The sequence below is a fragment of the Puma concolor genome, chromosome A2, assembly GCF_028749965.1.
Source record: "Puma concolor isolate L17-30 chromosome A2, mPumCon1.1.hap2, whole genome shotgun sequence".
NCBI classification, from domain to species: domain Eukaryota; kingdom Metazoa; phylum Chordata; class Mammalia; order Carnivora; family Felidae; genus Puma; species Puma concolor.
The window spans coordinates 107,532,923-107,554,964 of NC_141668.1; the positions used below are offsets into that span (position 1 = coordinate 107,532,923).

The following is a 22,042-nucleotide window of genomic DNA, read 5'->3' on the forward strand; positions in this document are numbered from 1 at the left end:
TGTGATGTCCTCTTTGACCTGTCAGTCACTTCCCAATGTGTTAATTTCTGCATAATTGTGAAATACCCAGTTTTCCTTCTGTTATTGATTTTCATTATTCCTTTCTATTATTGATTCCAATGTGGTTACAGAACATAATTTGCATGACCTCCCACACAGTTGAAAATCTACATATAAGTTTCTCCCAAAAGGCTTAACTACTAACAGCCTACTGTTAACCAAAAGTCTGACCCATAACATCAACAGTCGATGAACACGTTTTGTACGTTCTATGGATCACATATTGTGTTCTTACAGGACAGTAAGCTAGAGAAGAGAAAACTAAATGAAGAAAATCATAAGGAAGAGAGAACACATCTGTAATGCTGTCCTGTAGAATGTCCACCTGTCAGTGGACCCACACAGTTCAAGTCCAGGTTGTTTCAGGGTTGACTGTCCCATTTTTACTCGATATGACCAGCCATCCACACTGTCTCATGCTCACACATTTCCCTATGGAAATGTTTCCTCAGTTTGCTCACACAGCACAGATGCCCAACTAAGTATCTCGTTTGAAGAACTACAGTTCTAGGGGCATCTGGGAGGCTCAGTCAGTTGAGCATCTGACTTGATTTCCGCTCAGGTCATGATCTCACGGTTCGTGAGTTCGAGCCCCGCATCGGGCTCTGTGCTGACAGAGCAGAGCCTGCTTGGGATTCTCTCTCTGCCCCTCCCCTGCTCACACTTTCTCTCTCCCTCTTTCTCTCTCAAAATAAATAAATAAAACTTTATAAAACCACATTGCAATGCTAATTAATTACATGTAGCAGTCGCAAAATTTATAAAATAATAAAACTCAGTCTGATTAGTTAAAAAACCATTGTTAAAACTACTAAATTAAATATTAAAATGAGACATAGTTTTACTTAAATGATACAAAATAATAAATGTGTAATATGAATTTCAGCCTATGCAAAAAAGCTTAGCAAACATTTTAAACTGGCATATGATATGATGCTTTCACATCAGGTGTTTACAACTTTAAGGCATAATGATAGTAATTTTTTCTTAGTGTAAACTATGTCACAATATTCTCAAGTTTTTTTGAAACAGAGAATATCATCTCTATAGGTATTACAGGACCAAATAATGGAAAAGACTGTGAGTTTCTTCTAGTTAAGGGTCTAAATAGGCTGACTTCAATAGAAATGTCACCAATGGAGACTCACACAGAAGCAGGTGAGGTCAGATGATGATGGGTTGGGGGTAAGGGGGGAAGGGATTGGTTCCAAGACACTGGGACACCCCAGGCCAGTGAGACGCAGCGTCCCCAAGCCCCGTGATTCACATCCCAGAGAAATACAGGAAGCGACACCCAACATTGGTACCATCTATGCAACAGTGACGCCCAATCGGCTAGAAGATAACTTAGTTCATAAGAATCTATGCTCGTCAAATATAGCAGGAGCCTCAGAAGTATAGTTGTGATGCAGTCACATCTTTTTCAGCCATCAGAAAATGATCGCAGGGGCTTATTTGAGCTCTCCTGGTATGGATGCCGATGGAGATGTGGTCGCCCCTACAATGCAAAAAGGGAAGAGATGAGTTGACGGGGAAAGAGCAATAAAGACCACATTTTTTGTAAATTAAGAAGTTTTTTAAGGAAACATTTTTAAAATTTTTTTGAAAGAATTTTTTTTAAGTTTATTTATTTTGGGGTGGGGGCAGGGGCAGAGAGAGAGGGAGACACAGAATCCGAAGCCGGCTCCAGGCTCCGAGCTGTCGGCACAGAGCCCGACGTGGGACTCGAACTCATGAACCGCGAGATCATGACCTGAACCAAAGTCGGACGCTTCGCCAACTGAGCTACCTGGCGCCCCTGTATATTAAGAAATTTAACCTATTAATTTTAACTAAACGAAAGCACATGTTGCGGCTCCTGGGTGGCTCAGTCGGTTAAGTGTCCAACTCTTGGTTTGGGCTCTGGTCATGATCTCCTGGTTCATGGGATCAAGCCTCATGTCAGGCTCTGTACTGACAGTGTAGAGCCTGCTTGGGATTCTCTCTCCCTCTCTCTCTCTGTCCCTCCCCCACTTGCTCTCTATCTCTCTCAAAATAAATAAAAACAAACTTAAAAAAATAAAGAAAGCACATGTTTCTGTACCTACTTTTGAAAACTACTCCTGACGTCTACATAAAAATGTAACGCATGGTCCCACCCACAAGCCAAGCACAAATCATAGGGGAAACCTCTGTCTGCAGCCCGTGCACCACTGGACAAGGGCAGGGGCCCCGTCCATCTTCTGGTCTGTGTCCCCGTGTGCTGAAAAGGCCCCGCGGACACTGACAGAAATGTGCTGAGCTGAACTTGAAGGGAAGGAGCGGGCAGGACGAAGGGTCCCTGTGCTTCCCCAGCCCCAGAGGACACGGCCTGGCTCCTTCCTTTGCACCAAGTGCCTTCAGCAATGCTGGCTCTTTCAAACTAGAAATTTGGGCCAGCAGCGGCGGGCCAGCTTTCCAGCACACCAAAGACACACCTAGAACGGCTGCAAAAATTGCAGTAAGGAAAAAAAAAAAAAAAAGCATCAGTAAGAAGCCCGGCTGAGATCCAGAAAGAGCCAGGCTCTCAGGGGAGGGCTTTCCAGTCAGAGGGAAAAGGCAAGTTCTGGGTTGGATGTTGCGGTTGATCAAGTTAAAAGCCAAGACCGACAGGAGAAGAAACAGGAACCAGAAGAGAAGGGCCCGGGGCACGGGAGATTCTGGTGAGGACCGGAGCCTCAGCGACCCAGGGGCAGGGAGGCAGGGGCACCCAGTCACAGGTGACAAGGGCTGTATGGCTTCCCCAGCCTTTCTGTTCCTCTGAGATCAGATGATGATGGGGGGGGGGGGGGTGGCGGGGAAGGGGTTGGTTTCCCCTTTCTCTACTTTAAGCACAGGGATGATGTAGCACGTGCCATGATTTGTTTCCTGATAGAAAAGTTTATAAACTCGTGCTAATATCAGGCGAGAATTCCTTGACTGGATCATCTATTTCACTGGCAGTAAAGTAAGTTCCACCTACTGAAGGCAGTGCAGAAAGACCATGACAATCATCCTGCTATATCGCTGGGGGGGGGTGGGGCGGGGGGGAACCTGTGAACCTGCCTCCCATGCGGGAGCTCCCCTGCGCCCCCACCGCCCAGGGCCAGGTCATTCCTGTCCCATTATCGAGACCTCTGTCACCGTGTGTAACCAAACGGGTCTCTGGACTAAACCAGGGCGTCTGTCTCTCTCTCTCCCCACCCCCCCCACCCCCCCCCCCCCCCCCGTCTTGGAGAATGCGCATAAGACAGCAAAAGAATCTTGACGAACTTGCTCCTTCTCTTTGTGCCCCCAAACTGTGTTCCCAGGACGCTGATTTTTAAGTGTCTCTGGCGCCCCCTTGCGGTTAGAACACATGCAGTTCGGAGAAAGCCGGCCTGGCTGCCCAGAAGCTTCAGCTTCAGAGCTAACTACCTCCGTCCATCGATATTTTTGCGTGGGGGACACTTTTCATATTTGGGCGCACTCGGTTTCTCTAGAAGTACTCACTTGGAGAAGGAGAATCTGTAACAAAGAACAAGTACAGGAGGTCAATTTAGTCAAAGAGAGTTGGTACTAAATGAATTAGCACTTTGGGGGGCACCTGGGTGGCTCAGTGGGTTAAGCGTCTGACTCTTGATTTCGGCTCAGGTCGTGATCTCACGGTTTGTGATTTCAAGTCCCGCATCCAGCTCTGTGGTGACAGTATGGAGCCTGCTTGGGATTCTCTCTCTCTCTCTCTCTCTCTCTCTGCACCTCCCCCCACTCGCACTCTTTCTCCCTCTCAAAAATAAATTTTAAAAGCATTAGTACTTTAAATTTTTTTAATGTTTATTTATTTTTGAGAGAGAGACAGACAGAGCATGGGCAGAGAGAGAGGGAGACACAAAATGCGAAGCAGGCTCTAGGCTCTGAGATGTTGGCACAGAGCCCACGTGGGGCTTGAACTCACGAACTGTGAGATCGTGACCTGAGCTGAAATCGGATGCTTAACTAACTGAGCCACCCAGGTGCCCCAAGAATTAATACTTTAAATAATCACTTAAAAGACTTCGTAAAAGGCTGTATCACTGAAAACACTGAGCCACAGAACACAACCAGCATGGAAAAGTTCGAAAGTGCACTTTTTATTGGCATCAAATGTGAACTTGTCACACATCCATTTTACGACGGAGAGAAGACACATCATCAATAGAAGTGGCCGGGCCCCTGTGGTGGGGGCACGAAGCAGGTGCACGGACAGCATCCCCTCACGTGGGGTCTGTCGGGAGTGGCTACCCTCAGAGTAAGGGACTGGCTGGCAAAGGCAGGCAGAGACCTTGCTGACAAACATACACATAAAGTACTTCAGATGCTTGTAGAGACATAACACATCTCCTTCCTTCTTAACCAAAGAAATGAAGCCTCAAGAGAAAAAAACAAGCTGCCTACAGGCAAATGGCCAATAATCACCGAGCCACAGAAAGTAAACAATACTCGATGGGCTTTACGATGATGTAGCCAAAACTAAGACTAATTCCACCCGTCGCTATCACTGGTAAAAATCAAAACTAATATAGTATTTGGAACATCTAATTACAGGGACACTTCCAAACTATTCAGAATTTAATAACAAAGTTTAAGAAATGTGGATAATGGGGGGAGGGGTTTACACCTGGGTGGATCAGTCGGTTAAGCGTCCGACTTCGGCTCAGGTCATGATCTCACAGTCTGTGAGTTGAAGCCCCGCGTCGGGCTCTGTGCTGACAGCTTAGAGCCTGGAGCCTGCTTTGGATTCTATGTCTCCCCCTCTCTTTGCCCCTTCCCCACGTATACTCTGTCTCTCTTTCTCGCTCAAAAATAAACACTAAAAAAATTTTTTTTTTAAATAAAAAGAGTTAAAAAAAAAAAAAAGAAATGTGGATAACAGAATAATTTCAAGTTTGAACCATGAGTTCTGTGTACAGACCTAAGGGCTTCTTATGAACCTGCCCCAAAGGGGACCGGCTGCCTACACAGAAGTTCACGCATCATAGGGGCCAGGATCTTAGATCCAAGGACACTAAATGTGACATCGTTTGGTATCTTATTTGTCTGTGTGTATGTGACATATCGAAAGATTTGAAATTAAAAGAAAACGTAAAGGGACACCTGGATGGCTCAGTGGGTTAAGTCTCTGACTCTTGATTTCGGCTCAGGTCATGATCTCAAGGTTCGTGGGTTTGAGCCCCGCGTCGGGCTCTACGCTGACAACACACAGGGAGCCCTGCCTGGGATTTTCTCTCTCCGTCTCTCTCTGCCCCTCCCTTGCTCTCTCTCTCTGTCTCTCTCAAAGCCACAGCCATCATGACTCATGCGATTCACGTGAATAAAGAGGAGAAAAGCAAAACCTGTACAATCCTCCTGAGTATGTGTGACCTCCACGCTTCTGTAGGATTTTACGTGGTGTTTAGATTACTCAGCTCGAGATCCAAAATGAGAAAGAAAAAGCCCGAGGGGCCGTCCCAAGGAACAGAAACCACAGCAGACAGGGACTGTGGGGTGCACTTCACCTTGAGCGTCCTCGGAGCCCTCGGGCAGCTCCGGGTCTGGGTTCGGGCCTGCACCCTGGAGCCCTCCGGGGTCTTGCGCAGATGTGGACGGCGGGGCTGCTCCCGGTGTCCGCAGGGCCCTCCCGTCCGAGTCAGCTCGTTGCTGCAACCACTCATCTTTGTACCCATTGCTGATAAGTTTGGAAAAGTTGGTGGGTGAACTGGTTTTTTGCCCAGGCCTCAAAAAGAGAGAAATTAATGCCAAACTTCAGTACAAAGGTTAATGACAATCCAGAACAGTCCGCAGTGAGCATACTGCTAATAACTTGGATATGTTATGGCCCCTTAAAACCCAACGGGGATAATTCTCTGTCCCTCTCTCTGTCTCTGTCTCTCTCTCCCTCCCTCTCTCTCTCTCTCTCCTTTCTCAATGTCTCTCTCCCTGTGTTCAGCATAAGAAAATACACTTGGTGGGCACTTGGGTGGCTCTGTCAGTTAATCACCCAACTTCAGCTGAGGTCACGATCTCATGGTCCGTGGGCTCGAGCCCCGTGTCGGGCTCTGCACTGACGGCTCGGAGCCTGGAGCCTGCTTCGGATTCTGCGTCTCCCTCTCTCTCTGCCCCTCCCCCACTAGTACTCTGTCTCCCTCGCTCTCAAAAATGAACAGATGTTAAAAAGAATTTTTTTTAAAGCAAACGCACTTGCTATCATCCCCGTATGTGCCGAGAGCCTGCAGAATCCACCTTCCACCACCTGTCTTCGGGACATCCAAGTAGAAAACTAATGATGCTGCTTTTTTCGCAGGGACGAAACCTTCACACCCCCCTCCCCTGGTCGTGACGGGTTGCCCGGACTCTACCATTTCTTTCACGAATGATCGCTTTCTTAATGAGGTCTTCCTTGACGTTAATGATCATCTGCCGGTCGAGCCCCTGGCTGGTTGACACAGTGGAGCCTATGGCTCCTGGCCTCGGGGTCGAGAGTTCGAGCCCCACGTTGGGTGTAGAGATTGCTTAAATAAATAAACTCCAAAAACAAAAGATGATCTACCACTCTCTGCACAGCTTTGCCTTCTATCTGCCATTAAGTCAGCGACTGCACGTTCGCGGGTCTCACCTACACTGAAGAGTGACGGGGGCCTCGGACGTGGATGGAGTCGGACAGGTGACACAGGTCACCTGCTCTCTCTGAGCCTCGGGCTCCTAACCTGCAAATCGCTCTGTGGTGAAGGGTATTCCCAGTGTCCCCCACCCTCTAAGTGTATATTTTCTCCACCCCCAGTGTCAGCGTGGTGCTCTCAGGTCTGTCCTGCTGTTTATCTCCCACGGGACCGGAGGCTGCAGGAGGAACCAGTCGGATAACTGGTGACGTGACTTCTGGCACTAACTGGGGTTCTGCCAGCCGTGCACAGTCAGAGCACCCACCGCCAGCTGAGGACACGGGGTCCAGGCCTTGGTGACAGATAAAGTCAGGATGGGACAACACACTCACGTAAGGCTGATGGCCCCGAATTTAAAAGGAGAGCCTTGCTGAGGACAGGGTCCCCAGGGGCGTCTCGGGCAGGACACAGGCTCACGGAGACAGAACCACTGGTTGGAGAAGTTCGGCACCCACACGGCGAAGACGTGGATGGGGACGGCTGTGCTCCACGGGGCCACGACGGATGTCAGGGGGGAAGGACCAGCGAAGGAGGAGCCCAGTGGGCAAGGCCGGGCTACGGGGCGTGACATCAACGTCGTGTCTCCGACACGTGTTGCCAGGAAGCCAGCATCATTAGGCCGCCACCAGCCCAGCGCCTTGTTGCCATCATTGTCACTTTGTCCCCCAGACAGAGCACCGAAGAGACCAAACCTGAACCTGACCCAGACAGCACTCACTCTGTCCGTGCACTTACATGGGAGGGAAGGACAGTCTGCTTCCTGCAGGCTCTTTGGGGCCAAGCGGGGTCCCCACTTTGCTCGGGTACTTGGAGTTGATGGCAGGTAGCCGCACCTGTTGAGGGAAAACAGGAGAAGGAGACTCACAGACGGTGGAGAAGGACCGCCTGTGAGCGTGGTCATTACGTCACCGGCCACACAACTTGACAAAAGTCCCATAAAACGGTTATGTCATGGAGACTCTCCGTGATTCGGCAGCAGTTGCCGGGCCTGGCTGCAAAGGCAGCAGTTGCTGGGCCTGGCTGCAAAGGGCCTTGGGAGTGTGGGGGCCACGGACCGGCTCTGCGCCCTGATGGTGGTGGAGGTAATACAATGGGTGCATTTGTCAAAACTCCTGGAACGGTGCTCGGTAAAAAGGTGTAGATTAGATTGTAACGAAATAGGGGAAAATGCTATGGGAAAACAGAAAAAAATGAACAGGGAAACAAGGACGCCCACAAACCCAGGGATGTATTGCAAACATTCACAGGAAGACAAGGGGGGGCCTTTGGGAAAGACGAGACACGATCCTGCAGGTGTGTGAGACCCCATAATGCTGGCCGTCCACGGGTGACATTTTGGCCGAAATATTGTCTCCTGTCTGCCACATGTCAACTCTGCGTCCCAGATCCACGCCCGGAGGCCCAGAGGGGAAGAGCGGGGGAACAGCCAGGCCCTCACCAGAGGCTGGGGTTGGACACTCATCAAATCCAGCACAACCTACAAGGTTCACTTGGTGGCTCGCGCCCGTCCACGTTCAAGGTCTTACTCTAGCTGTGCCAAAGGCCTGCGGGCTGTGGGTGGTTCCGGCGAGCTGTGCACGGAAGCAAGGTGAAGATACAGGGCTGCTGTCCGGGTCGTCCCTGACGGGCGCCCGTCCCCCTGGTTGTCACCCACACCTCGCACACAGCTTCCGTCAATGGCTCCAGAGATGACCCCACCTGATGGGGGGCTGTGCGGCCTTTAGCATTTCAAAGGTCCCCTAGACGTGTGCTGTGGCACCCAGGGATCCTGAAAACAGTCCACATCGGGGCGCCTGGGGGGCTCAGTCGGTTAAGCGTCCCACTCTTGATTTCAGCTTGGGTCTTGATTTCACCATTTGTGAGTTCCAGCCCCGCATCGGGCTCTGTGCTGACAGTGCGGAGGCTGCTTGGGATTCTCTCCCTCTCTCTCTGCCCACCGCCCCCACCCCCAAAATAAATAAATAAATAATTTTTTAAAAAATCCGGGGACACCAGGGTGGCTCAGTCAGTTAAACGTCCTACTTCGGTTCAGGTCAGGATCTCACGGTTCGTGGGTTCTGGCCCTGCGTCGGGCTCTGTGCTGACAGCCTGCTTCGGATTCCGTGTCTCCCTCTCTCTCTGCCCCTCCCCACTCTCAAAATAATAAACATTTAACACACAGAACCATGAACGAGACACACAGCCATCAGCTACATGGCTTATTCAGGGAGCCGCAAGCAGGGGGACGCTGCTGTCAGACGCCCATCACCTTTTTTTTCTCCTCACGTTCCTCCGCCTCCCTCTGCCAGACGGTTTTCACGTCAAAGTCGAAAGGCCCTCTTCTGGACTCATAGTTACCGTTGTTCTGATCGGGGTTAAACTCTTCATACACCATGTAATCCGGCATGGAGATGGCAGGGATCCTGCAGAAACAGGTGGGAGCACCCAGCCTGGTGCCACTTCCTTGCCTCCCTCCTTTCTTCCTCCCCTCCCCCCTTCTCTTCCTGTCCATCTCCCTCCCTCCCCTCTCCCTCTTTCCCACCCCCCTCCCTCCTCCTTTCTTCCTCCCCTCCCCCCTCCTCTTCCTGTCCATCTCCCTCCCTCCCCTCTCCCTCTTTCCTACTCCCTCCCTCCTCCTTTCTTCCTCCCCTCCCCCCTCCTCTTCCTGTCCATCTCCCTCCCTCCCCTCTCCCTCTTTCCCACCCCCCTCCCTCCTCCTTTCTTCTTCCCCTCCCCCTCCTCTTCCTGTCCATCTCCCTCCCTCCCCTCTCCCTCTTTCCCACCCCCCTCCCTCCTCCTTTCTTCCTCCCCTCCCCCTCCTCTTCCTGTCCATCTCCCTCCCTCCCCCTCCCTCCCCTCTCCTTCAGGCAGGCTTGGGGGACTCTGTGATCACTTATGCCACACCCCTGCCCAACTGTGGACTGCCTCACCACCTGGCGGGCTTAGTTGGTTAAGCGTCAGACTTTGGCTCAGGTCATGATCTCATGGTTCATGGGTTTGAGCCCCACATCGGGCTCTGTGCTGACAGCTCTGAGCCTGGAGTCTGCTTGGGATTCTCTCTTTCTCTCCCCCCACCCCTGCTCAATCTTTCTCTCAAAATAAATACACAAACCTTAAAAATAAATAAAATGAATAAATGAAATGCACAGTGAGCTACCCTCTCGCTACAGAGATGGCCCAGGAGGCCTTGGGATACTCACTGCCTCTGCTCGGCCGTGGGCGGCTTGCTGTGGTGAATGTACCAGTCCGGCAGGGAGTACGCAACCGGGGAGGCTTTCCTGGTCCCGGCCACCACCAGGTGCTTCAGCAGATCTCAGAGCCAAAAAGACGCAGCTGTGAGCACACAGGTCACCATTGACAGTGGTGTGTGTGTGTGTGGGGGGGGGGTGCCCTGTGACTTCCAGGGTCACCTCTGGGCTCTCAGGTGGGCAGGACTGTGCCTGGTCCCGCCTGCCCATGCACGTACCCAGATGTGCGCCCCTCCCCCCAAATCCTGCCCAGCTACTGAGCTGGCACCCGTGTGTGCCGACACCCACCATCCCAGGTGACATCCGTGGGGACACAGGGACTGCGGGCTGGCTGCCCCCCTCACCTACCCCTGCACAGTCCAACTGCTCTCCGTGGCTGTGCAGCTGTCCTTGCAGGCTTCCCAGGGAACGTGGGTGAGGGGAGCTGGTAATCAGGGCCTCCCCTTGGAGTCCCGGGACAGGGACAGAGCCTGAGACCCACCCTGCTGCCGAACCCCCTGCCTTGCTGGGGGCCCAAAGGGGTCAACAGGAAGGCGGGGACGGCGGGGTTGGGGGGGTCTGGCCCTGCTTGCTCCTGAGCCAGCTGTCACTGATTGCTTAGGATCCGTAGGGAATGTTTAGCACTTTATGTCGCTTTTGGTTTTCAGATATTTCAGATTAGGGGAAAGTGGCAGGAACAGCATGGATTCCTCTTGGCCTCCTCCAGATGCTCGTGTCTCATTTCACCTTTGCTGCCTCCCTCTCTCCCTCCCTCTTCCTCCCCCCGCCCCCATTGGTATTGTCACTGTCCCTGCTGTTTGGGGGCAGTTAGGGACCCCCTCGCAGACCTGAGGGCAGCAGGCTCTAGAGGACAGTTGTCACATGATCCCAGCCCACAATCCGCACCAGGAAGTCAGTGCACACGCGACTGTCTTGTCTAACCTTGCAGACCCATCCAGATTGTGCTGGCGATCCTACTGACTTTCCCTAAACCAGTGGCAGGGGAGCGGGGAGTGGGGTGGAAGGACATCACAGTCCTGTCCCGGCCTTGCATGGAGTGAGTGGAATGGGTTGTTCTGGGCTTTTCTAAAGCCTTTCGGGGCTGACCCCTGCCCCTGCTCGACAGTCTCTGAGCATGACCAGGCAGTATTTCTCGGACAAATCACAGGTCAAGGCGGACGTTCCTCACCATCGCTGCAGACACCCGTGCAGGGTCTTTGTTATTGAAAACACATTAGAACCCGGGACGAGGGCAATGAGGAGAAGCCGTGGCAATGGGCCCCGGGAATGGGCCACAGGTATGGGCCACGGAAATGGGCCATGGGAACGAGCCACGGGAATGGGCCCCGGGAATGGGCCACGGGAATGGGCCATGGGATTGGGCACTGGGCACGCTGGAGAGCCAGCTGTCCCCACAAGGCCATCGAAGTCGCAGGGACACACCTTCTGCGAGTGACAATGACATGGGGCGGGTAACCCCTGCAAAGGTGCCTCTCACAAGCCAGTTCTGCACATTGAGTCTCGTCAGTGCTGTTGTCAACAGTGGGCACATCCTGCAGGTTACACACGCCCCGCGCTGCGTCCACCACCCCTGGCGTCCCAAGGCTTTGGGCAGAACTTCTAGGTTCTTCAGCAATATATTTACATGGAGGAAAGGGTGACCAGCGTGACCCAATCCCCTTGTTTACGCAGCAGGGACCCTGGGGCGCGTGTGGGGTTCTTACCGGGCCGGCCACCTCGCTTCGCGAGCTTCACATACTCCGAGTCGGTTTCCTTGATCCAGTACTTGCGCGGCCCCGGCAGGTGCCCGTTGGGAGGCTCACTCAAGTCACTGAGGCCGGGGATCTGGGAAGCCGGGGGGGCGCCCATGGGCTTCTCAGACCGCTTCATGGGAAGGTGGTAATACCAGTCTGGAGGAGAGGGGCCGGAGGCCCGCTTGTTACCCAGAGTTGAAGTTGGTGTGCCCCACTGCCCACAACATAGCCATGCCAGGGAGAGCATCTCACCCTCCACAGGACACCAGCATGGGAGAAACCACCACAGGACATTTGCACTGAAGACACCTCCACCGGACATGGGAGAATCCACCATGGGACATTTGTATAGGAGAAACCACCACGGGACATCACTATGGGAGAAACTTCCACGGGACATCAGTACAGGAGATACCACCATGGGACATTTGCACAGGAGAAACCACCAAAGGAATCAGCACAGGAGACACCGCCACAGGACATTTGCACAGGAGACACCATCACAGGAGACCAGTGGGGAGAAAATGCTCTCTTTCAAATGCCTGCGCTGAGGTTGTGTGGATTAAGCCGCTGATCCCACCCAAAGGAAGATCTCCCTCTATGAGGCCCTGCTGTTCCTCTGCTACAGGCTGCACATCTGCTCCAAAGAGGTAGAAACAGGGTGTCCTCCAAGGTACCAGATCCCCTCCTGTGTGTCCCCTGCTCTCTCTCCTCTGTGGAACTGGCAGTAAACTGCATTTCTGGATATATTGGGGAATACACATTCCCGCAAAGTCCACACTCACTTAAAACACTGCAGGCCAGCGTCCAGGACATGTGGCCAGTGCTGGCCAAGATCTGTTGAACTCAGTATACTAAAGATGCTGAGATACAAAAACCATCACAGCAGCAGCAGCCTCAGAGAGCGAGGCCAGCAGCCTGCCAGGAGCAGGAAGAGGCAGGACCGGACCCCGTAGGGAGCCCCCCCCAACCTCCCACGTCCCACGCCCTGGGACCAGAGCCCAGGTGGGCCACCTCTCAGACGTGGGAACCCCAGCACATAAACCTCTCTGCTCCTTTCATCTGCATTGAGGCCACAGTGGGGCCCCACGAGCGAGAAGTCACAAGTGCAAGGGGACAAGAAGCCAGGACCTCGGCCAGGCAGCCACGTGTTATGGAAGACCTCCTCGGACCGCGGGCACATGAGGTGGCTGAGCCTAGCTCCCGGGAAATCTTAAGTGGGTCCCACAGAGTTGGAGCGTGGTGAGCAAGGACCAAGGGGACAGGAGGTGCGGCACTGCACGGATGAACCAGAGGAGAAGGAAGGCAGCCCGCTGTCTGCCCTTACTCCCTTCCTCAGTCTGAACCCCACAAGCCACGGGGCCCCTAGGTGGGCGCAGGAGCTGAGGGCGTCCAGGATGGCCCTGACAGGCACAAGAGGTGGGGGCAGAACCCCAGAGACCTTCAGTGACCAGGGTCCACCTATGATTCCGCAGCGAGAAGACATTGGGGACACCCGGTATACGGGTGCTTCAGCTGACTCTGTAGCAGAAACGGATTAGTCCAAATGTAAGAAAAAATATCCCTGCTGATTGAAAACTTGGGAAACAAAGTGAAGGAAGAATGTAAAATACAACAGATGCCATTAATGTGACACACGCAACTCATACATTTACGAGCACTTATTGGAATGCGCTGTCACAGATTCATGACCTTCAGGGTCTAACACAGTGCCAGGCTCCCAACAGGTGTGATGAATAATAGTATGTGTCACCTAGGCTGGGCCATGGTGCCCAGATTTTTGGTCAAATGTTTTCTAGATGCTTCTGTGAAGATATTTTTCAGATGAGATTCACATTTACGTTAGTGGACTCTGATTAAAGCAGATTGCCCTCCATAATGTGGGTGGGCCACATCTAACCAGTGGAAGGCTTTAAGAGAAAAAGACTGAGGTCTTCCAGGGGGAGGGAGGAATTTTACAGCTCTTCCCTGCCGATTCTATGTGAGCTGGTTCCTCTTTCAAGATAGATGATAGATAGATAGATAGATAGATAGATAGATAGACAGACAGACGTCCTATTGGTTCTGTTGCTCTGGAGAACTCTAATACAGTAGGAGCACAAGAAAACCGTGTTGAAGAAGTTGATTCATGTAACACACAAGGAGCTCATGAATGATTGTCTTCTAAAGGTAAGAGCTTACACATCCGATTTCCACCTGTAACTAAAGCTGGGTTCGCTGCATCAAAACAAATGATGTTTAAACATAAAAATTAATGTCTAAAGGACAGTAATGAGCTGAATCAACATTATGCTTTTGAGAATGGAAGAAAGCACTGGGAAAAGTCTAAAGAATGGAGCAGAAGCTCACAGATCATTGGAGCTTTAGGAGGAAGCACAAAGCAGCTTCCTACACTCATCATATTCTGCTCAAAAATTTTCTCTTTTAGAAGGAAGGCACGCACTCTTTGCTTTATTTTTCCTCTCTGTGTTTTGATTACTAATTAATCCACAGGGAACAGTGTACCTTCCGGTTCTCATTACTGGAAGCTTCGGGCAGGCACTGAATCTACTCCAGTAGGGCATTTATAACTGAGCAAAGGAGCACACACACCACACATACACACACACACAGCGAAAACAATGAGAGCTGTCTTGTAACTTCCATCACTTAGAAATTATTAGTACTTTTATAACAATTACTATCATTACTAAGGTGATCAATTACTATCATTTGGATTTCTTTGTTTCTTTTTTTCTTTTTTAACCACCAGGTTGGGTATCATGTAGGTCTTTTATTTTTTAAGCAGCTCTTTTTATTCATTTTTATTTTTTAGAGAGAGCACAAGTAGAGGAGAGGAGCAGAGAGAGAGAGAGAGAGAGAGAGAGAGCGAATCTTAAGCAGTCTCCGCACTCAGCACAGAGCCCAACACACGGCTCGGTTCCACGATCCTGGGGATCCTGAGCTCAACTGACTGAGCCACCCTGGCGCCCCTCCCTGACTCCCCACCTGCAGGACAGGAGCACCTCATGTTATCAATAAGGCGAAGGCAGACAGGGGCTCTGACACCCAAGACCAGGGGCTGTCAGACTTCTAGTCACAGGGCAGGATTACGTGCCCACTTAGCCCCGCAGACGGCCATATTCCTGCCTTTGGGCTGCGGCCGCCTTGCAGAGCAGGGGTTAAAACCTGGGCAGAGGAGCCCCCATGGGAGGTGCCATCCTGGGCTAGTGTGAGGTCTATCAATAAGGGTTAATGATACCTCGTCAAGTCATTTTGAGGTTAAGGGTCAGTGTATAAAAGTGCTTAGGATGGTACCTGCCATTTGTCAGTGTCCATTGGTGTTGTGTATACAGGGGAAGCCACTAACTAAGGCTTGGAGAAGTCACATATAGGCTGAGAGCCAATAGAGGCAAAGAGGAACCTGTCAGCCCTCCCCCCGAAACACACACCCATGTGCCCAGCACAGCCACGGTGTCACCAAAAGCAGTCAGTCAGATCTCACAAGCTCATTTAGAAATGCCACGGCCAGGCTTTCCTAACACCTCTGAGCAGATGTGAGTGAGGCAGGTGACTGCCAGCTCCCGCCCTGTGGCTCCCAGCGGAGCATCAAATCCTCTTGTCCAGCCTTTCATCCCGCCCTCACAAAAGGGGGAGAACCCTCACAAAAGGGGGAGAAATCGGGGCCCTAGGTGGCTCAGTCAGTTAAGGGCCAACTTCGGCCCAGGTCATGATCTTGAGGTGCTTGGGTTCGAGCCCCGAGTCGGGCTCTGTGCTGACAGCTCAGAGCCTGGAGCCTGCTTCGGATCCTGTGTCTCCCTCTCTCTCTGCCCCTCCCCTGCTCATGCTCTCTCTCTCTCTCTCTCTCTCTCTCTCTCTCTCAAAAATAAACAAACATTAAACAAAATTTTTAAAAAGGAGGGGATCAAAACAAGAGTCCCAGACAGACCACAGCATGCACCTCTTTTTCCTTCCGTTCTGCCCAGCTTCAAACCCTGCTGAATGAGAAGCCCCACTGCCCCACCAGCCTCCACCCAATTCTTGTTTTCTGCATCCAGCACGTAAATGTGGAGACAATTAAAGTACTAGCGGGAGATGGGTGGTGAGATAGGAAGTCCCTGGATCAACACTGGAGGAAGCAGCTTACCAACGGTCAAACCATTTACAGGAAAATTGCAGAGATCTTACCCCCCAGCAGCTGAGACAACACTGGGAAACCTGGTTTTCTTTTGTCGAAAATAAAGAAAAAGAAGACTAGCTGTGTTTTTGCTTCCCCCCCCCCCCCTTTTCTTTTAATGTCTCCCTTTAAGCTGCTTTGACCCTGGGGCACAGAAGCAGCTCTCTTTGAGGGTATCCCGTTAGTTTCACCCCAGCCCCACGTGCCCACACACTCAGGACGCTGGGCTGGGGGCCAGCCCTCCCTCGGCAGAGCGAACACGAATGCGGGCTCTGTTAGCTGGACACTCACCGCAGGGAGCATAGCGGCTGGTGGCGCCCTGCAGCTCCTTGTTTGTGTTCCTCATGTGGGCCTACAGGCGACAGGCTGGACCAGGTGACCACGGGTGAGGAGGGAACCGCCCCTGGTGCTGACTGTAGAGGCCACTTCCGAGGGCCTGCCCTCTCCGTCCACCTCCACCTGACAGGTATGCAGGCTCTAGTCATTAAGGAAGGGCATACACGACCCCATGCAGCAGGGGCATGTGCATGCTGGTATACAGCAGGAGCACGTCCATGCCTTGTATACATCAGGGGCATATGCATGCTGGTATACAGCAGGAGCACCTCATCAGGGGCACGTGCACGCGGGTACACAGCAGGGGCACGTTCACGCAGGCACACAACAGGGGACAGCAGGTGACAGCCGGTACGCATCAGGAGGCCATCCACACAGGTATACAGCAGGGGCATACACACTCTCGTATACACAGGAGCATATCCATGCCAGGTATACAGCAGAGGGAGGTCTGTGTCCGGTAGTCAGCAGGGGCACACGACACGGGTACACAGCAGGAGTTTATCCACACGGGTGTAAGGCAGGGGCGCGACGACACGGGTATACAGCAGGAGGCCATCCGCGCGGGTATACAGCAGGGGCACGACCACACTAGTATACAGCAGGAGCACATCCACGCCGCCGGGTATACAGCAGGGGCACGTCCATGCGGGTACACAGCTGGGCAGCGTGTGATCGCATGGCGGCGGGACTCATGCAGGTAGCCAGGTGCTCTCCGGGCACGGGGTGACAGGTGGCCCCCGCCCCGCCCCCTGCCTCCCGCCCCGCTCACCCGCCCCGCTCACCCGCCGGCGGAGGGTCTCCCTGAATGCTGTGCGCACCGCCGGAGACGACTCTGCCCACGGGCGGCTGGGGCCAGAGCAGCCCAGCCCACACTCCCAGCGGGCGCGAAACCACAACAACATGCGTCGTCCCGGCAACGCCCCGGTGGCCAACCGGTGGGCGCGGCGGGAGCGCCCGCAGCCAATCGGAGAAGCCGGGGGGGGGGGGGAAGCAGCCGGCCAATCAAGACCAGGGGCGGAGCGCGGGCCCCTGTCAACCGCCGGGGCCCGGCAGGGGCGGAGCCAGGACGGGGAGGGGGCGGGGGCGGGGGCTGCGGTTGGGGGCGGGGCCGCGCTGCTGGAGGGAGAGGCCTGCCACCTGGTCGCCCAGGTGCTCCACCCCAGGGAGTTTCCACAAAAAACTAGACCGAGATTTGCTTGTCAATCTCCCGTTTATTTAATGCATTTGTAAAACCAGGAGGAATAGGGGCGCCTGGCTGGCTCAGTGGGAAGAGCATGCGACTCTTGATCTCCTGGTTTTGAGCTTGAGCCCCACGTTGGGTGTAGAGATTACTAAAAAAATAAACTTAAAAAAATAAAAATAAATAAGAGGATGAATAAGTGCCTGGGAAAACGGCAAAGAGCCATTTCTGCTAACCGCCTATGGGTAGTGAAATGATCATGTAAAAGTCCTTCCCCATACCTTCTGTGTTTGAGAGAATTCCTGTTTTGCAAATTGAAAGACACTTTTTAAAAAGCCCTTGGCCACGTTTCCGCCGCAGAGCGTTCAGGTTTCTGCGGAACACGTGACCCCAGTGCGAACGTCCCGCCTGGATTTGGGGTCTGCACTGGTGCGCGCGCTGGGACTGACTCGGTGGCGACAAGGTAATTCTTGTGACCGGAACTAACCCTGAGTGCGGTTCACCAGCTCTCAGGTAATGTTGTGATGAATTTTCAGGGTGTGCAGCCCGCCTGGTCATGCGGGTAATCCAGACTTGGCGTTGCGTTGTCACATGTTTGCTCCACTGTGCGCAGAGACCAAGAGTGACAGGGGCTTCCTTTTACTTGTCACAGCATCGTGTGCCGAGGGGATTGTAGGGCCAAGAGAAGGTTGTTTTTGAGAGTAGTTGATCGTAGTACGCCTGAAACGAATTCAACACTGTCTGTTAACTACCCTGGAACTAAAAATTTTAAAGTTTTAGAAATAGGCGTGCCGGGGGTCTCAGGGTGTTAAGCACCTGACTTCTGCTCAGGTCATGATCTTGCAGTTTGTGGGTTCAAGCGTCTCAGAGCCTGGACAGCTCAGAGCCTGGAGCCTGATGCAGATTCTGTGTCTCTCTCTCTCTCTGCCCCTCCCCTGCTTGTGCTCTGTCTCTCTCTCTCAAAAATAAACATTAAAGAGCAAAAAAATAAATATATATATATATAAATAAAAAATTTAAAAATAACCAATAGATAAGTAAGTAAATAATAGTTGATCCTAGTAACTGCAGGGGTCCTGACTAGCCAGTATCTTTGTCTGTTTAAAATTTTTTTAATGTTTATTTATTTTTGAGAGAGAGAGAGAGAGAGAGAGAGAGAGACAGAGCATGAGTGGGGGAGGGGCAGAGAGAGATGGAGACACAGAATCCGAAGCAGGCTCCAGGCTCTGAGCTGTCAGCACAGAGCCAATGCAGGGCTCGAACTCACAGTGAGATCATGACCTGAACCGAAGTCGGACGCCCAAGTGACTAAGCCACCCAGGCGTCCCAAGTTGTATTATTATATAGTCTATCAGAAACCAATGTTTATTTTTTTTTTTTCAACGTTTATTTATTTTTGGGACAGAGAGAGACAGAGCATGAACGGGGGAGGGGCAGAGAGAGAGAGGGAGACACAGAATCGGAAACAGGCTCCAGGTTCTGAGCCATCAGCCCAGAGCCCGACGCGGGGCTCGAACTCACGGACCGCGAGATCGTGACCTGGCTGAAGTCGGACGCCTAACCGACTGCGCCACCCAGGCGCCCCAGAAACCAATGTTTAGAACAAGAGTTGTAGGGTTTTCTTTTGTATCTCAAAATGAGATGAATTTTTTTTTACTTTCTTTTTTTTAGCATTTATTAGTTTTTGAGAGACAGAGAGAGAGAGAGTGAAAGCAGGGGAGAGGGGCCGAGAGAGAGGGAGACACAGAATCCGAAGCAGGCTCCAGGCTCCAAGCTGACTGTCAGCACAGAGCCCGACATGGGGCTCGAACCCATGAACCGTGAGATCATGAGCAGAGCCACCCAGGTGCCCAAGAGATGAATTTTTTTTTATAATAATGTAGTATTTTGCTTCCTTGCCTCATTCCGGGGAGTAGAATGGGTCCTAGTCATTTTAAGAAATACATCAATGTGCCGGCTTCACTTGCAAGGTTTCCAAGGCATGTGCCTGGTGGTTAGATCCCAGTCGGGAAGGGGCATCACTGAGGGTGATGAAGACATTGGCATCATTGAGCGTGATGGCAAAGACCAACCATGTGTCATGTCCCACCCTGACCCTGCACCCAAGTTCATATGTTGAAACCTCACCCCCAGTGTGATGTTGTTTGGGGGGGTGGGGCCTGGGGGGGTGACCAGGTCAGGAATGGGGTGATTGTCACGCCGTGGTTTCATGTTTCTTGAGTCTGAGCCCTACATCGGGCTCTGCACTGTCAGCAGAGAGCCTGCTTGGGGTCCCCTCTCTCTCCTTCTCTGTCTGCCCCTCCCCTGCTCGAGCTCTCTCATTCTCTCAATAGTAAATAAACATCAGAAAAAAAAAAAAGCTGAGAAAGGTCATTTAAGTTGAAATCATACACACACCGTTATGTTATTCAAGGATACATATTTGTGTGATAACATTTTTAGAACCACATGGGAATTGTGCATAGCAGGGTCCAGATGGTGGTCACCCGTGGGAAGGAATGGAGAGGCGTGCGATTGGGGAGTGATGTTTTGGGGTCTCCCATTGTGTTTGCGGTATTTCACTTGGGAAAAACTCTTGAAGCAAACACAGCAGATTCCTGATTTGTGGCGGCAGAGAGGAGGGTACAGGGGGACCTTAGCACGACACGGGCTGCTCGGAAGGCATCGCAGTAAAGCAAGTACATGTCGCTCAGGAGGACCCAGTGACGGGTGGGGTGTGGCTGCAGGTGCACCAGCTGACCCGGCCATTAGGCCATTATGATGTGTCACAGAAGGTGATGTAACAGGAGAGTGTTCAGCATTTCTACATTTGCTCACTCACGGTGTCTCCCTCCAAGGCGTCTTACCCGGGATGTAAGACAAGAAACGGAGCAAAACCCTCTCCGTAGAGCGTCATGCTGTCCGTAAAGTAGGAAAGAGCCAGCAAACGCCGTCCTTCCTTCCCCCGGCTCCCTGCCACCTCGTGGGGGGAAATGAGCGGAAGACCGAAGCCAAGAAGGGGGGCCAGGTTTTTTAGAGGTCATTCTGAAGAAGCCAGCGTCAGCGGTGGACTCAGTGACGTGCTCCGGGGGCACGGACGCCCTGACTTCAGTGGGTATGCAACTGAATGATTGCACCTTTGCAGAATGATTTCCACGAGGTCTTATGTTCCACATCCCACGTGCCAGGCGTACTCTGTTTACTTGGAAAATAACCCAGCAAAACTCGTGTCCTTTTTAGAGAGAGGCCTTTCCAAAGGTCTCCTCTGTAGGTTTCTCTCGATCACAGGACTTCCCGTGGGATGCTGGGTCCGCGCTACGCAGGAGTTACTTTGATTCCGTACAGCCAACTGGGGACAAGGGTTGTGAACGAGAAGCCATCGTTTTAGAAGAATGAACCAGGGGCTCCTGGGTGGTTCACTTGGTTGAGCATCTGACTCTTGATTTCATCTCAGGTCATGATCTCACGGTTTGTGGGTTGGAACCCCGCATCGGGCTCTGCGCTGACCATGTGGAGCCTGCTTGGGATCCTCTCTCTCCCTCTCTCTCTGTCCCTCCCCTACGCGTGCTCTCTCTCTCTCTCTCTCTCTCTCAAAATAAATACACTTTAAAAAAAAAAAACAAAAGAATGAGCCATAGGAGCAGCAAGGTTAGTATTTTAGTTTATGAACTTAGAGATGATTCCTGTTTTTGCCTAGCTGGTCCATTCTCTGGATGCTGGCACTTAGCACCGCGGTTTAGGACCCCAGACACAGAGCACGTTTATTCCATCCTTAGGTAAGACGTGACCGCACGGCTAGGGGGCAAGCATTTTAAGCCCAATAACTGTGTCCTCACAGGAAGAGGCAACAGGGAAGCTGTGCCCACTTGGGTAAGCCAAGACCCAAGCCCCCTTACCTGCCCCTTGTGCACTGCCTGCGGGGGTGGGGCAGGGGGAACAGAAATGAAAAGGAACAAAGCGGCCGTGCCAGCGGTAACAGCAGAGCCCTTGCACAGGAACAAACCTGTCAGTGAAAATGAGGCAGGGCCACAAAGTCACGATGCAAGAAGCCAGCACATGACAGTTACACCGAAAGGTAGCAAAGCACCCTCGCTCCCGCGCCCCGCAGATGGCAGGGCTCCGCAGGCCAGGAAAGGCAGCCAAGGGGCTTTGGAAAGCAGAGTCTCACAGCCAGGATGGTAACGAAACACATAATTAACCTTTGGCGAATGTGGTAACGTGGTCCTTTTCATTCAATTCGGCCCATCAGGCGGGCTCACCTGGGCTGTAAATCCATCTTTGAATGATTCTTTGGGCAGTGGACCCCCCACATGACCGATGAGTGATATTGAAAGAGGAGGTGGTTTCAAAATACACTTCCCTGGGGGCGCCTGGGTGGTTCTGTCCATTAAGCATCCGACTCTGGATCTCGGCTCAGGTCGTGATCTCACGGTTCCTGGGTTTGAGCCTCGTGTCGGGCTCTGCGTTGACAGTGCAGAGCCTGCTTGGGATTCTCTCTCTCTCTCTCTCTCTCTCTCAATCTGTCAAAATAAATAAATAAACATTTTTTTTTAATTTACAAAAAAAGATGCGCTCTCCAGGAGGGAAAGGAGTTGGGAAAACCTTCTGGGTTGGGGGGGGCACAGTCTAACCGCCCTGGATAGCCAATAAGCAGGGCTGGTATTTGCAGAGAAATAAGGTATCAAAGACCCTACCCTGGGGGGAGTTGGCTGGCTTGT

At 52.2% G+C, this 22,042-nt stretch overlaps 2 protein-coding genes across 3 annotated transcripts in view; one reads left to right on the forward strand and one right to left on the reverse strand.

Moving 5' to 3' along the window:
* Positions 1-910: 910 nt before the first annotated feature.
* Positions 911-17,046, reverse strand: CA2H7orf57 (chromosome A2 C7orf57 homolog). Its single transcript, XM_086697125.1, has 9 exons — positions 16,948-17,046; positions 16,118-16,285; positions 11,641-11,826; positions 9,890-10,001; positions 8,959-9,112; positions 7,446-7,543; positions 5,571-5,788; positions 3,550-3,564; positions 911-1,558 (listed from the first exon to the last, which is right to left on the reverse strand). Exons 2-9 carry the CDS (start codon positions 16,170-16,172, stop codon positions 1,512-1,514), a joined length of 885 nt encoding a protein of 294 aa, XP_086553251.1. The 5' UTR covers positions 16,173-16,285; positions 16,948-17,046; the 3' UTR covers positions 911-1,511.
* Positions 17,047-20,136: 3,090 nt separating this feature from the next.
* Positions 20,137-22,042, forward strand: part of SUN3 (Sad1 and UNC84 domain containing 3) — a 31,650-nt gene continuing 29,744 nt past the window's right edge. For both annotated transcript variants that reach the window (XM_025923403.2, XM_086697126.1), the window contains exon 1: positions 20,137-20,439. In XM_025923403.2, the coding sequence (XP_025779188.2) occupies positions 20,318-20,439 (122 nt within the window). In that variant the 5' untranslated portion in view covers positions 20,137-20,317. The remainder of the gene's footprint in view (positions 20,440-22,042) is intronic.

Coding starts and splice junctions, on each gene's coding strand:
- CA2H7orf57 (XM_086697125.1), bottom strand. CDS start 16,172: ATGAGGAACACAAACAAGGAGCTGCAGGGCGCCACCAGCCGCTATGCT. Junction 9,113..9,889: donor CCCACGGCCGAGCAGAGGCA/GTGAGTATCCCA, acceptor CTGTTTCTGCAG/GATCCCTGCCATCTCCATGC. Junction 7,544..8,958: donor AACGTGAGGAGAAAAAAAAG/GTGATGGGCGTC, acceptor TTCCCTCAACAG/GTGCGGCTACCTGCCATCAA.